This window comes from Tupaia chinensis, unplaced genomic scaffold (assembly GCF_000334495.1).
Source record: "Tupaia chinensis unplaced genomic scaffold, TupChi_1.0 Scaffold148073_2, whole genome shotgun sequence".
NCBI lineage: Eukaryota > Metazoa > Chordata > Mammalia > Scandentia > Tupaiidae > Tupaia > Tupaia belangeri.
In genome coordinates this window covers 203,092-215,879 of record NW_006207924.1, presented here as the reverse complement: position 1 = coordinate 215,879, position 12,788 = coordinate 203,092, and the positions used below count along the sequence as shown (strand labels likewise).

The 12,788-nt window shown below is 46.5% G+C and overlaps 2 protein-coding genes across 3 annotated transcripts; one reads left to right on the top strand and one right to left on the bottom strand.

Annotated features, from left to right (window-relative positions):
* Nucleotides 1-13: 13 nt before the first annotated feature.
* LOC102479740 (armadillo repeat containing X-linked 3) lies at nt 14-2,405 on the bottom strand (the record flags this gene model as incomplete). The annotated part of the gene is given in 4 exon segments (XM_027768954.1): nt 14-888; nt 1,507-1,570; nt 1,835-1,952; nt 2,296-2,405. A coding segment is annotated over 1 exon segment (732 nt), but the record flags the coding sequence as incomplete, so codon positions are not given.
* A 6,564-nt stretch (nt 2,406-8,969) lies between these two features.
* Nucleotides 8,970-11,838, top strand: ARMCX6 (armadillo repeat containing X-linked 6). 2 transcript variants are annotated; one of them, XM_006170167.2, is made up of 3 exons: nt 8,970-9,071; nt 9,390-9,472; nt 10,207-11,838. In XM_006170167.2, exon 3 carries the CDS (start codon nt 10,350-10,352, stop codon nt 11,250-11,252), a length of 903 nt encoding a protein of 300 aa, XP_006170229.1. In that variant the 5' UTR covers nt 8,970-9,071; nt 9,390-9,472; nt 10,207-10,349; the 3' UTR covers nt 11,253-11,838. The 2 variants fall into 2 exon arrangements, with proteins under 2 accessions (XP_006170229.1, XP_006170230.1); XM_006170168.2 differs by having other exon boundaries at nt 9,390-9,476.
* The last annotated feature ends 950 nt before the right edge of the window (nt 11,839-12,788 follow it).

The window sequence follows — 12,788 nt, the reverse complement described above, 5'->3', positions numbered from 1 at the left end:
AAAAAAATGAAAAGGAATTAGCAAGCATGTGCTGATACTCATTAGTAACAGTCATATTTGTGAGCAATCTTAGTCCAGCCAGCTGCACAGATGAGTTCAAGCGAGAAGTGATCCTGTCATCACACACTTGGTTCATGTACATCTTAAGCCTGCGCTGATTTTCAGCATTTACACTCAAGTTATTCAGAACAATTAAAGCCTTTTCCTTAACTATGGGATCCCGAGAAGTGAGAATCTTTGCAACAACTGGGAGACCACCCAGATCACGAATAGTATCTCTGTTTAATGCATAAGCAGCATTGTTACCCAGAGCAATTAAAGCTGCTTCAAGAATATAAGGCTTTTCAGACATCTCAACTAAGCAAAGAACTTTCTGTAGCTCCTGAGGGGACAAAACAGTGTCATCTGAATTGGGAGAAGCCCGTTTCTGAACAGCCCGGCGCGCTCTAGTAGCCCTGGCCCTTGCCCTGGCCCTTGCCCTGGTCCCAGCCTCAGTCCCAATCCTGGCCCAAGGTGGATACCAAACTATACTCTTGCTTTCATTGCTGTCCTCATCATCGTCAGATCAGTCATTGTACCTGGCCCCAGAACAGTCCCCAGCATCATCCACATCCCCAGAATCACCCTCAGCCATTTTCTCCTTTTTCTGTTTTCTCCCCCGGGTCAGTCTGTAAATGCAATAGCAGGCGCCAGCCCCAATCACCAAGCCTGCAGTCACCCAGCCTACTTTCCTGGCGTAGCCCATGCAATCGTCCCTGACAACAGCAGGGACCAAGGAATATAGTCGTCACTCAGGCTGTGGGAGAAGAGCTGTGAGTCTTCTTGCAGGCCTGTGGAGGGTGATCTTCAGCGACTTCAAGGCCAGGACAGCTGATTCTGGATGTAGACCTGTGAGTGGAGAAAGGATACAGCGTTTGCGTTTTTCTCCCCTTTTGTATTGCTCCATTCAGGGAGTTGCACAGAGGGACCGGAGAGTAGCAGGTGAATGCCAGGTAGTAAATGTAGATTGTTGACAGGTGTGTATCCTCCTCATTGCACACTTTCTCTACCCTCCCCCAGTCACCTCCACCTAAGCCTAGATAAAGGCAATGAAGTCCATAGACGATGCTGTGGCCTCAGTCACAGTCAACAATCTCAGTTGTTCCGAGGAAGTAATAGACTTGCAGTCCTCCTTAAGACAGGCAGTTTGCCCCTTCTCCCCTCCCCTGAAGGCGTGCCACGCCCAACAACCTTTCTGATCAGCAAAGAGACCAGAGCCAGTGAGAACTGAGGGTTTCGCGGTTCAACTGTTCATTTGTTGCTTTCCTGATTCACCATCCAAGTTGTCAGGTTGTTTTTAACCTCTCTATGCCACCCAAAGCATGTATACATATGCCTGCTTCTCCCTAGCCTAAAATGGGAGGGATGTAAGGAAAATAAAATAGAATTGGATGAGCCCGTCCAAACTGCAGCCAACTGATTCCAAACCCCTCCCCCATTCCAGGCAGCCCCCACTCCCATACCGACCTCTACTGATCCGAGGAAACTTCCTCCCTCACTTCAAGCGGCACCACCTGCTACAGCAGACCTGCTGGATGACAGATCGAAAACATGGGGACTAAGTGCTGTTGAGAGGAGGATTATGAACAAACTCCCTGATAGGCTTCCCTGCTGCCATTCCCCCTACCCCCACCCCCCACCCCTAACACACACACGCACTGCACTGCACGCCATTTCGCCACAGCCTGGGGAGTGAGAGAAACACATTCAGACTCAAACCTGAAATAAATTATTGCCATTTCTCGTTTCTTCCCACCCTCACTCCCGCCCCTCCTAGGGTCCCAGATGGTCTTACCCACAAATGGACCTTCACAATGGGGGTAATTTCCTTCCTCTTCTATGCCTGGTGTAGTGCCGCAACCTATGGAAAGACTGGCCGCCCGGGAGAGGCTCAGACCCGCTAGACACACAGCCTTGGTCAGGAAGACACAGCCACAGGCAGAAAGACGGAAAACAGTCGCTACTGAGTGCTTGGTGGACGGACTAGTGTCCAGAACACGAAAACTCTTTCCTAATTCGGAGGCCTGATTGTCAAAGGTTTTCTATCCCTACTGCCCCTCTTGCGGGTCTAGCTGATACATCATGTTGCACCTTGACACTCCCGCCCCCCTGTCCAGCCTTTCCCCACTGGCACTGTCCTGGTAGACTGGGGGCCAACATCCAGGCCACCCGTCCCTTTCCGGATTGGGGCCTCAGCTGCCAGCAGATTCCCATCTCCCGATCTCTGAGCTCCTCCCTAGGCACCCCCCTGCTCACCGTTTTGCAGCATTGACATGGGCTGCAGGCTGGACAGATGCCTTGGAAAGCGGGCGGAGAGTGGGAAAGACGACGGAGGCGCCTCAGGACCTGCGACGGTCTCCGCCCCATGCTCTTGCGACGGTCTCCGCCCAATGCTCTCGGCCACCCCCACTTTATGGAATCTCCCCGGCACTGACCTGCAGGGATCCGGGACAATTTCCTTCTCTTTCTTCCCTCTGCCGCAGGCCTGCCCGCCCTCAGGGCAATGGGGAGCTGGTACTCAGACGGGAACAACGACCAGGACAAGAAGGACTTCTGCACACGTCAGCTCTTGGTCACGTGAGAGCTACGTCATCCACCAACTCAGGTCCCCAATTTCCCCTCCCACCAGCAGTGCGGCAGAAGAGGGCCCGCCCCCCTCCATTCCTTCCCCATACCAGGCCTTGTTACTCTTTCTTCTTTGCTAATCCCATCTCCCTGTAGTTGTGTTTTCCTTCCTCTGATTACCAGAAAGGGATAGCATCTTCCCCTGGGGCTACTGGCCACTTGTACTTTTTTGAAAAATTGCCTCTTCCTTCCCTAGGTTCCTGGGACAGAAGCCTGTCCTTCCCCACCTCCCCTCCTCTCAGCTATTAATGTCTATCATTTCCTCTGAAATCAGGTCCCAGATCTAAAATGAATGAACCATCAGAAAAGGAGACATGAAGTGAGAGTGTGGTTTTTACTTTAAGACTTTTGTTATTTTGTTTCACTCTCCTCCACCTACAGCCTACATTCTTTTTGTGAGGAAAAAAAAAATACTGTAAAGATATTTTCATTTCAGAGGAAAAGAAGAGTGGGTGGGGGTTGGAGAGTGATGTTGGGTGATGACCTCCAAAAGTCCTACATTTTCTCACTTGGTAGAGAGTGTTACAACTCCCTAAAAGCAATCTTAGTGTTTCCTGGGGCCTAGCACTAACAAAACCCTGAATGAGCTAATCAGTATGTATGAGAATATTCAAATATTCTGACTAGGACAGCCTTTAAAATAGGAGAGCTGCAGACATTCACCTGCATCAGTTACCAAGGAGGAGGCATTGAATCCTCAGAAGCCAACAAATAACACAGAAAAGACTGAGTAAAGATCACCACCGCAAAGTCAGTATCTATAAGATAAAGAGGCTCGCACACTGACAAAATAATACAGCCACTCCTCACTTCATGACCTACCTGTTTAAGAACGCCTCAAATTTAAGACCAGGTCTCTTACACAGGAATCCCCTTTCTCAGTTGGGGTGAGTCTCAGGAATTCTGTCTCAGACTTTGTCTTGTTCCTGCAGTCAGTTAGTATTCACTACATAAAGCATTTCCAGTCATGCAAGACTACATATTTATCACTTTGTACTTTACAGTGTACCCATAGCAGTAGTATTCGGAATAAATAAAAATTATTACATCAGATTTATTTGATTGTGTTGTGATGTCACTTTCTGGTGCTTATCTAAGGTATGCTTTTTGATGGATATAATTACATTTTTCTAGTGTGGTGTCATATGACATCTGTTGAAAAATGTATTCCCTATGGAGTCATGACACACCCCAAGACATCTGCCTTTAAGCTCCTAGCTTATCGACCAATTCACTTAATAACCTAGTTGTAGGAACAGAACTCGGTCTTAAGGAACAGAACTCGGTCTTATAATGTTCTTTGCCTGTACACAAAGAACATTATAAAATATACTTGGGTATAAAACAGAACTTGTAGAATACTGTTGGGAAAGCGAGGTGACTTTGGCATCTAGCAATTAGTGGGAAACCACTGACTGGATTGATGAACTCAATAATTCACCCATCATCAATTATTTCACTTTTTTTAAAGTAGAAAAAAAGAATAAAATAATTACATACCGTCACTGTTTATGTAAACCAGGTTTAGTTTGAGTTGCTTGCAACAACCTTAACCAATACACAGTACAAAAACAAATAGCATAATATTAAACACACACACTCACACAAATGATCATTTTCAGAACATGAAATCTTCAGTGGAGTATTCCCTAATAGTTTGAGTCTAAGGCTGTTATCTGAGTGTAGCTTTTAAAATCCACAGAAAATACAGAGTAAATCAAGAGACTGGAAAGTTTAAGAATAGGAAAACTCACATTGGTGTGACTGCTAGTCCATTACTAGGACATGACTGAAATTTAGTAAACAGAAGCCAAATCAACAATATGATTCTGCGCATAGAAAAAGATTATGTGCAGTGAAGAGTCTTATTTAGCATAGGAATATATGAAAAGGAGAGTCAAAGGAAAGTGTTGTAGTTCCCACCCAAGCACTGTCTGGAGGAGAGGGGGTGTTGGCTAGGATGAATGGAACATTTAGCTTTCCTTGGCAGAATCTTCCCCATGCTGTGTAAGAGTACTTCAAACCTCCTCAGCTGCAAGCCATTTTTTTAAGGTGAACAAATGATCTTGCTCTGATTGCATGCTCACCAAGCAACTTTCTGAGGTTATAGCTTCCCAAGAAGTAGCTTGTCTATAGAGAGAGAATGGGCAGGTAGGACTGACAGAAACTTCCAGTACCTCTGACAGTTGTGTTTCTCAGTTATGCAGTTGTCACTCCTCTTGAAGCTTAGCTTTCCTTGTGGCCCACTTACAGGGGGAGAATGCAAAGACTCATGGGTTTGAGCATTGAGATCTAGATTTATATATAAGCTTCTATGAATGGGAATCTTTCCTTGACAGAGGTATGCTCTTAGTATACAGACAAAATCAGGGGTCAGTCATGCAAATCTGAGGACAGATGCAACCTATCTTCTAGGTGATATCTGCTCAATTACAACCTTATGCATCATCGCCATTCCTTTTTTTTTTTCCTCTCTCTCTTTAGTTTACTATAGCGCAATGTGTGCTTAGGAAGGAGGGCAGGGAGAGACAGTGAGAAATCACCCCCCAGGGGAATGGCCATGCACAATCCCTTCTCTTCCATTCTCCTCTCAGGATTTTGGGCATGCATACACAAGTGCCTGGAGTAATTGTCAAGCCACTGGGTCCAGGATTTGAACTGTTCAGTTGGCCATATCGGATCCACCTACCTTAACCTCCATGCCACCTATTAGACTATCAGTATTTCTTAACTGTGCCTTTCGATTGTTCAGTTAATGTGGAAAAAATGCAGCTAAGACATGTTATGGTAGATAGACTCTCAGCACCTCAGTCATATCTGGACAAAGGGTTAAAATCAGAGTTGTTGAAGAACTCTTGTAATCAACAATATCTGAAGCAGTTTATATTTCTCTCTGGAAAAAAGAAAAGAAATACATTTTACATTTTATGTACCCTAACATTTTCCCTCAAAAATGGGGGCATTGTGTCCAAAACAGACCAATCAAAAGCTCTCTTACTAAAATTTTAATCTTGAGCAAAGAGATAAAATACATAACAATCAGTGGACTTAGGACATCCTGAAGAGATCATGTATCAATTTCTCTTACCTAGATGCCTCACCACTGACTCTGGCCTTCAACATCCTCTGCTTGTGTTAATATAATAAGCTTTGGTTTCTGTTGCTTGGAACCAAACAAACCTAAGTAGGACACTATGCAAAAACAAATTACACAATACAAAAAAGTCATATAGCTTTTCAAGATAACAGCCTTCTGTTATTTTTTTTTTCTCACTCTCTACAATTTCATTAATGTTACAATTCACTGATCCTTTTTGTTTTCGGGTACTTTATAAGTCACAAATCACATTCAACTACATACTGATTTAAGTCAAAAGGTTCCTTTTAGCTGTGGTTTCACATAGTCCTCTGCAGGCTCAGGAGCTTTTAACAGGCTTGTCTGAGGACTTGTTTAAGCATTTCCTTTTTTGCTTTTGAAATGGTATGTCAGGCATGTAACACGGATTTAAATAAATATTTGTTGGTGAATGTATAATGGAAAGCAAAGTAGTTATTAAATGCTAGTCCCCAGGTTCCTTGGTAGGACTTGTGGATCAGAGTGACAAATATTTTTTTCTCACTCTTTACAATTTCATTAATGGTACAATTCACTGATCCTTTTTGTTTTCGGGTACTTTATAAGTCACAAATCACATTCAACTACATACTGATTTAAGTCAAAAGGTTCCTTTTAGCTGTGGTTTCACATAGTCCTCTGCAGGCTCAGGAGCTTTTAACAGGCTTGTCTGAGGACTTGTTTAAGCATTTCCTTTTTTGCTTTTGAAATGGTATGTCAGGCATGTAACACGGATTTAAATAAATATTTGTTGGTGAATGTATAATGGAAAGCAAAGTAGTTATTAAATGCTAGTCCCCAGGTTCCTTGGTAGGACTTGTGGATCAGAGTGACAAATAAGTAAGAGAATTCAAAGGGTTATCATGCCTGTGGGGTTTAGGAAGTTTTGGAGAGAGAATGGACTCAAACCAGGAAAGGTCTGACAGAGTGGAAGAAAAATGTTCCAGGGCTATTCATTGGGATAATTGAAGGCTACAGCAAAGAGGGTAAATATTTTCTGTTAGTGAGGAAAAATAGGAGTGAAACTTTTGTCTTTTAAGCCCAGCTAAGTTTTATGAACATGAGTCTGTAATTATAGAACTGTGTTTATGTCACCAAGGCATCTTTATTTATTAAGCTTTACTACTTCTTAGCTTTTTCTAAAGTATATATTCAAAAGAAATGAAAACCATTTATTTCAGTACATGGCAGCCGAAAACCAAATGGCGAAGAGTTGTATCTGCAAGTTGCTAGTAACATTTCATAAGTAGAATTCACTTGTCTAGGAGAGGTAATTAAAGGGTCACAAAAAGAACGGTATAAGGGGAAGATGCCGAAACAAATTAATTGTGCAGAGATTTAAAGAAGAGATATGATATCGGTAAGTGAGTTTAGATTATAAAAGTTTAAGGAAGACCATAACATAGTGACACGTTCTCGATTTTTAAATATTCGCCAGCAAAGCACTATGGGCTCTCTGGCTCACCTCCTAAAAGGGCCTCCTCCCTACAGGGGCCCCTCACTGGGAAGAGGAAAGCCTCCTGCTGGAGTGTCATATTTCAATGTTCTAAGAAAGAGGCTGCCTGGAGGGGCTATATTTAGAGCATGACTTCCCAGCGGGGACAGGTGGATATCTGGGGACTAACTTCTGCTTACTTTGTCCCTGAATTCTGGTATTATTCTGAGGGGCTTGTATGGTGGTGCAGTGAATTTGTAACAGAAGGCAGGAAAGGAAAAGGCCTCTTTCTCCTGGTGACTGCATCCTGTACCCTGTCTTTCCATTTGTGAGGGGAAATGACAGGACATCAGGGATATACCAGCAAGTCACAATCACCTAGAGTCCTCACCACCATCTCCACTGGGAAATGCTGAAACCCCTCCCCCCTGCCGCTAGGGCTACACAGAGTGAATGAATGGAAGATTCCAAAGAGATCTCTCCAGTTTCATAAAGGAATGAAAATTCCTTTGATTAAGGCTTATTTTCACCAACGAGATAAAGGAATTCTCTAACTTTGCGGCGATTTGTTAGCTGCACCATAAAACTGCTGAAGAAATTTTAAGTAAAGCCCACTGAATGAAAAACGGGCTAATCTGTGAAGTTACTAATTTTGTAAGGTTTATCTGAACACATAAGAGTCATCCAAAGTTGGGGTCTCCATAAAGTCATTTGAAGCCAGTGTGAAAGTCATTCCGCAGTCTTCAGTTGTCTGAACTCTGATACTATGAATTCAGCCAGGAAGAAGGAAGGGAAGATGATTCATTTATCAAAAACAGTTGGGGCTGCCAGGTGGCATGGTGGTTAAGAGTGCTGGACTTTCACATTGCCAACCATGGTTCAAGTCCCAGATGTGGTGGCTTGCTTTCTCACTTTCTCTCTCTTTCTGTCCCCCTCTGGTCAAATTAAAATTAATTAACTAATTAATTAATTAATTAATTAAATACAATAACTCTTTGGGGGAAAATGGTCACAGTCAGAATACTGATCTAAGTATAGATTCATTTATTCATTATTTTATAAATCTTATGGAAAGCACACTGGTTATGTTTGTAAGGATATGTTTTTAAATTTTAATATGCTGTTTGAAAGCTGATGTTTCCTTTGCAGTGAGAAGAAAATATTTTCAATATGGTGCAGATTTACTTCACCAAATCAATGAGGCCTCCCTATTAGTAGAGAAATCTAGTTTATGTTATATACATTTTTAAAAATCTGAATTCTTTTTTTTCTCCAAGTGGAAATCTCTTAATTTTCTGATTAGAAAACAGAAAACCCTGAGTCAATAAAAAAAGGAAGGATGAAATAGAACATAAAGGTATCAAAAATATTAATACAAATGTCACTACTACCGGGGCTCCCTTTCCTGCCCCCCCCCCAATTTTGGTGCAAAGATTGAATGTAGAAAAGGGTAGAAACTAAGGGGGTTTTAGAGGGTTTTCAGAGCCAAGGAAAGGATGAGACAATTCCCCAAAAGAAATGGGGGTGAAAGGTACACCCAAGAAAAGATGTTGCCCTTTCCTGTAATTAGAGAAAGTCAGATTTCAAACACCAGAGATACGCGGCCACTTCTGGTCTCCGGTATTGTTATAGCGGAAAAGAGTGACAGGGCCCAGTGTGATGGGGGGAGGTCTGGGGCAGTCTGGCGCCTGCCGCACTGCTTGTGGGAGTGGAAATTGGGGCCAGAGCTCACTGGTGACGTGGCCGTCACGTGATCGAGGGCCGCCTGGAGCAGAAGTCCTGCTAGTCGCCTCTGTCTGGGTACCAGCCCGCTGTTACTCTGCAGGCGTGAGAAGGAAACTAGCTCGGACCTTGCAGGTCGGTAAGAGGGTGAGCATGGCTTGGAAGCAGGTGAGAGTGGGAGAGGACCAGCGGCGTCTCGGATCTAAGTTCAGGCCTTTTGGGGTTGTGTCCTTTTCTCGGCTACTTTCTAAATACCACCCCCCGCCCCCGCACTCCGCGCTCCGTTTAGTAGAGAGAAGTGGCGGGCTTCGGGGGAGGGGGACAGGGAGGGGGAGTGAGAGGAGGGTACAGAGATTCGGAAGAAAGAAAGGTTCCACAATCTGCGCACCCGCGTCCCAGGTACTGCTATGTCCACCAAGCACTTCGTCCCCTTGCTCCCCTGTCTGTTTGCAGGTTTGTAGATCTGTCGGCCTGTAGACCGCGGCGCAAGTCACAGCGAGAGAAGGAGCAAACTGCCTTGGTTGGAACCATTGCGGGTCGGTGAGAAGATGGGATTAGCCCGCGACGTGCGTGAGGGCAGCGGAGGAGGGGACTGAGATCAGTGCCCGGGTCCGAGTCGCCCTCTCCTGGTCCCTTCTTTCTCCACACCCACTCCCATTTCGGTGCAGGAAAAGGGGTGTGGCGGCCTTTGCTGGGGAAATGGCGGACGACAAGGGGGGCAGGGGAAGCCCGCTTTAGGAAAGTCAGGAGGGTGTGAGAAATATTTTCAACTCAAAAGCCTAAAATTGAGGACAGCGGATACGGGGACCGCTGTTGGCAGTGCTGAGCCATGCACTACACTTGAAGTTCTCCATTGCTTGCCTGTCTTGCCATAAGTCCTTCTGACGAACTCTGGCCATCTATGACTGGAGGGCACAATGATAATAGATGGCAAGGGAAGAAGAAGGAATTTATATTACTCTGGTAGAGATTAGTGAGAGAAACTGCCTGTGAATCTTTGGAAGCGGAGGTGTAGTGAAGGAGGAGGCTAACAGGGTTAGATTCTCCCTGTCACTCTCCTGGCTATCATAGCATAGGTTCTGCCTTTTTCTATGTGTCCTGGAAGAGAAAAGGTAGATCAAGAGGGTAGGTAGGAGAGGCAGAAAAGAATAAAGAAATAGATTCCTGATAATCCAACTTTCTCACCAAGAATTTGAACTCCAGACTCCTTGTCTACTGAAGTAAAAACTGAGGCACAGTCTAAAACCTTGATACTGTTTTTTACCCACAGATATCACAAGAGAACTACAGGAGCTTGTGAGAAGCGAAGACTACAGCCCTTCACCATTTCTCACCCTGGCCCTAAGAATCCTCTTCAGTCAGGTGGAACAAGGCCCTCTCTTGTCTTGCCCCACAGCTGGCACAGACTTGAGCATGGGCCGGGCTCGGGAAGTGGGTTGGATGGCAGCAGGACTGATGATTGGGGCTGGTGCCTGCTACTGTGTTTACAAACTGACCATAGGAAGAGAAGACAGTGAGAAGTTGGAGGAGGAGGAAGAGGAATGGGAAGACGACCAACAACTGGATGAGGAGGAGCCTGAAGTTTGGTTTGATTTTACAACAATGACTCGTCCTTGGAGAGAGGATGGGGATTGGACTGAACCTGGGGCCCCAGGTGGCACTGAGAACAGGCCCTCAGGGGGGGGAAAGGCCAATAGAGCACACCCAACAAAGCAGCGGCCATTCCCCTATGAACATAAAAATACTTGGAGTGCTCAAAGCTTTAAAAATAACACTAGTGTACTAGGCCTCTCCAAGTGTCCTTTCATTCAGGGAAAACTGTCGTTTGCCGAGCCCATGGATGCTGATTTTTCATTTAGCCACAATATCAATAGTCCCCTGGCCAGCCTCTCGGTGGTTGGAAACACGATCCCTTCTCCCAAGCCCGCTGTCAGGGAGAAAGCTTTGTGTGCCCAGGATAACGTGAATGAGAGTCTCACGAGTCAGGGCCAGATTGAGATGTACATCAATGAGGTGTGTCGGGAGACCGTGTCACGTTGCTGCAACTCATTTCTGCAGCAGGCCGGATTAAATCTGTTAATAAGCGTGGCAGTTATTAATCACATGCTTGCCAAGTCCGTTTCAGACTTGAAGTTTCCTTTGATGCCAGAGGGGAGTGGAGGTGCTAAGGCTCAGGTCTGGAAACCTCCAATGGGTCTGTGTCGAAAGCCAGTCCTGGCAGGGGAAGTGCTCGGTGCCCAGATGCTCTTCTCATTCATGTCCCTCTTTATCGGAAATGGAGACAGAGAGGTTCTCCTGGAAACCCTTGCCCCTTAAATGCCATCTGGCACACAGAGGGACTGAGTCCACCCAACACCCGTGCAGTTTGCAGCTGTCAAAGAACCTGCAGAGGGTGCTACCGAAGACCCAGCCTCAGCCAATCACCACATCACGGGGGCGACAGTTCCAGTTGCTAAATGGAGGACCACATTCCTCTTGGCCAGGCAGGGGCGCCCCAAGAGCTTTGAGTCACGTTTTGGTTTTGCAGTCTGCGGGCAATGTGCACTGTAAATTGCTATTCCCTTGCAGCCTTCTGGGTGTGCTAAAGGGACCACTTTGCCGCCCGCTGTGGAGAAAGAACATCAAACCACAGCATCGCGAGTGCCGTTGCTGCCCATGGTAGTGTCCCCATCGAAGCCGGGCCGCCGTGCAGAGACCAGACCCACGTCAGAGCTTGGGCTGAAAGCGCATTTGTTGACCTTAGGTTGAATGGTTTTTCCTCTACCCCTTCTTCTACATAAGCTCATGGGTGGTGAAGCTCTTCATGGAAAAAGTACACTCCCCTTTTTGCTATTGTACTGACATAACCTCCTCCACCCAAGTCTGCATCTGTGTATCATCAATAAAGTTGTGTGCTTTGATTGGCAAAAAGAGACATGGTGCTTATCCTTGAGTCGGCAGTCTGCATGAAGAGAAAGACAGAGATCCGCACCGAACGACAGCTAACTGGGGCATCTGCTCCCTGACAAACGTGTGGTTCTCAGCGCTCACAGTAGACAGGAGTGGGGGAGGGGGGGCGCTGAGGTACTCAGGATAAGCTTCAAGAAGGAGCTGGGGACTAGGGGGAGGATGAGGCAATGGGACTGGTGGAATTGGGGTGGAATGTGGAGAGGATTGAGAGACAACACCTGCGAGGCCCGCGGTATGGTACCTGGCGCAGAGAGGTCCCTAGGTAACAGTGTCTTTCCCTGACTGCGGACCTGGAGGAAGGTCAGTCTCTTTGGTGATTGTGCGCACATTCCCTGGAGGTGGTGGCCAGGACGGGAGGTGCTGGCAGTGGGAAGGGACGCTGTGCCAGGCTTCCGTGCACACGTCAGGCACACTGGTGGCAATGAAGGTTGCCACTTGCCCAGAGCCTACCTTGTGTAGTTCAGTTTCTCCTGCAGAACCACCGTGAAGCCTTGTTCCACCCGCCTCCCCTTCCTTGGGTCCCGGCACTACCTCCTGGCAGAGTGAGAAGAGTTGGCTGTTGCTTCCTTCGGGGCATGCCTCCTTTCTCCCTGTCTCCACCCCCTCCCACTACCTCCTGTGCAACCCCAGAAGGAGGCAGTAGAGTCCTTCCCACAAGGGTGGCAGGGCAGATGCTGAGTGTGCTTGGCCTGGCCGTGGCCAGTCTGTCCATCAGGAGACAGCACCATGGCCTCCATCTGAGGTTCTGGCATCCCTGCGAAGAGAGGTAGTGGCCTTGTACCCGAACTGCACCGTGGATCTACCCACCTGGTCCCGCCACACCTTCCTCGGCATCTCTAGGCCCTTCCCAGCAGGCCTTAGCCCCTGCATCACCCAAGCCAGGTGCTGTGCATGTTTGTGGCT

What these genes read in the sequence shown, in the direction of transcription:
- ARMCX6 (XM_006170167.2), top strand. Translation starts at nt 10,350, where the DNA reads ATGGGCCGGGCTCGGGAAGTGGGTTGGATGGCAGCAGGACTGATGATT.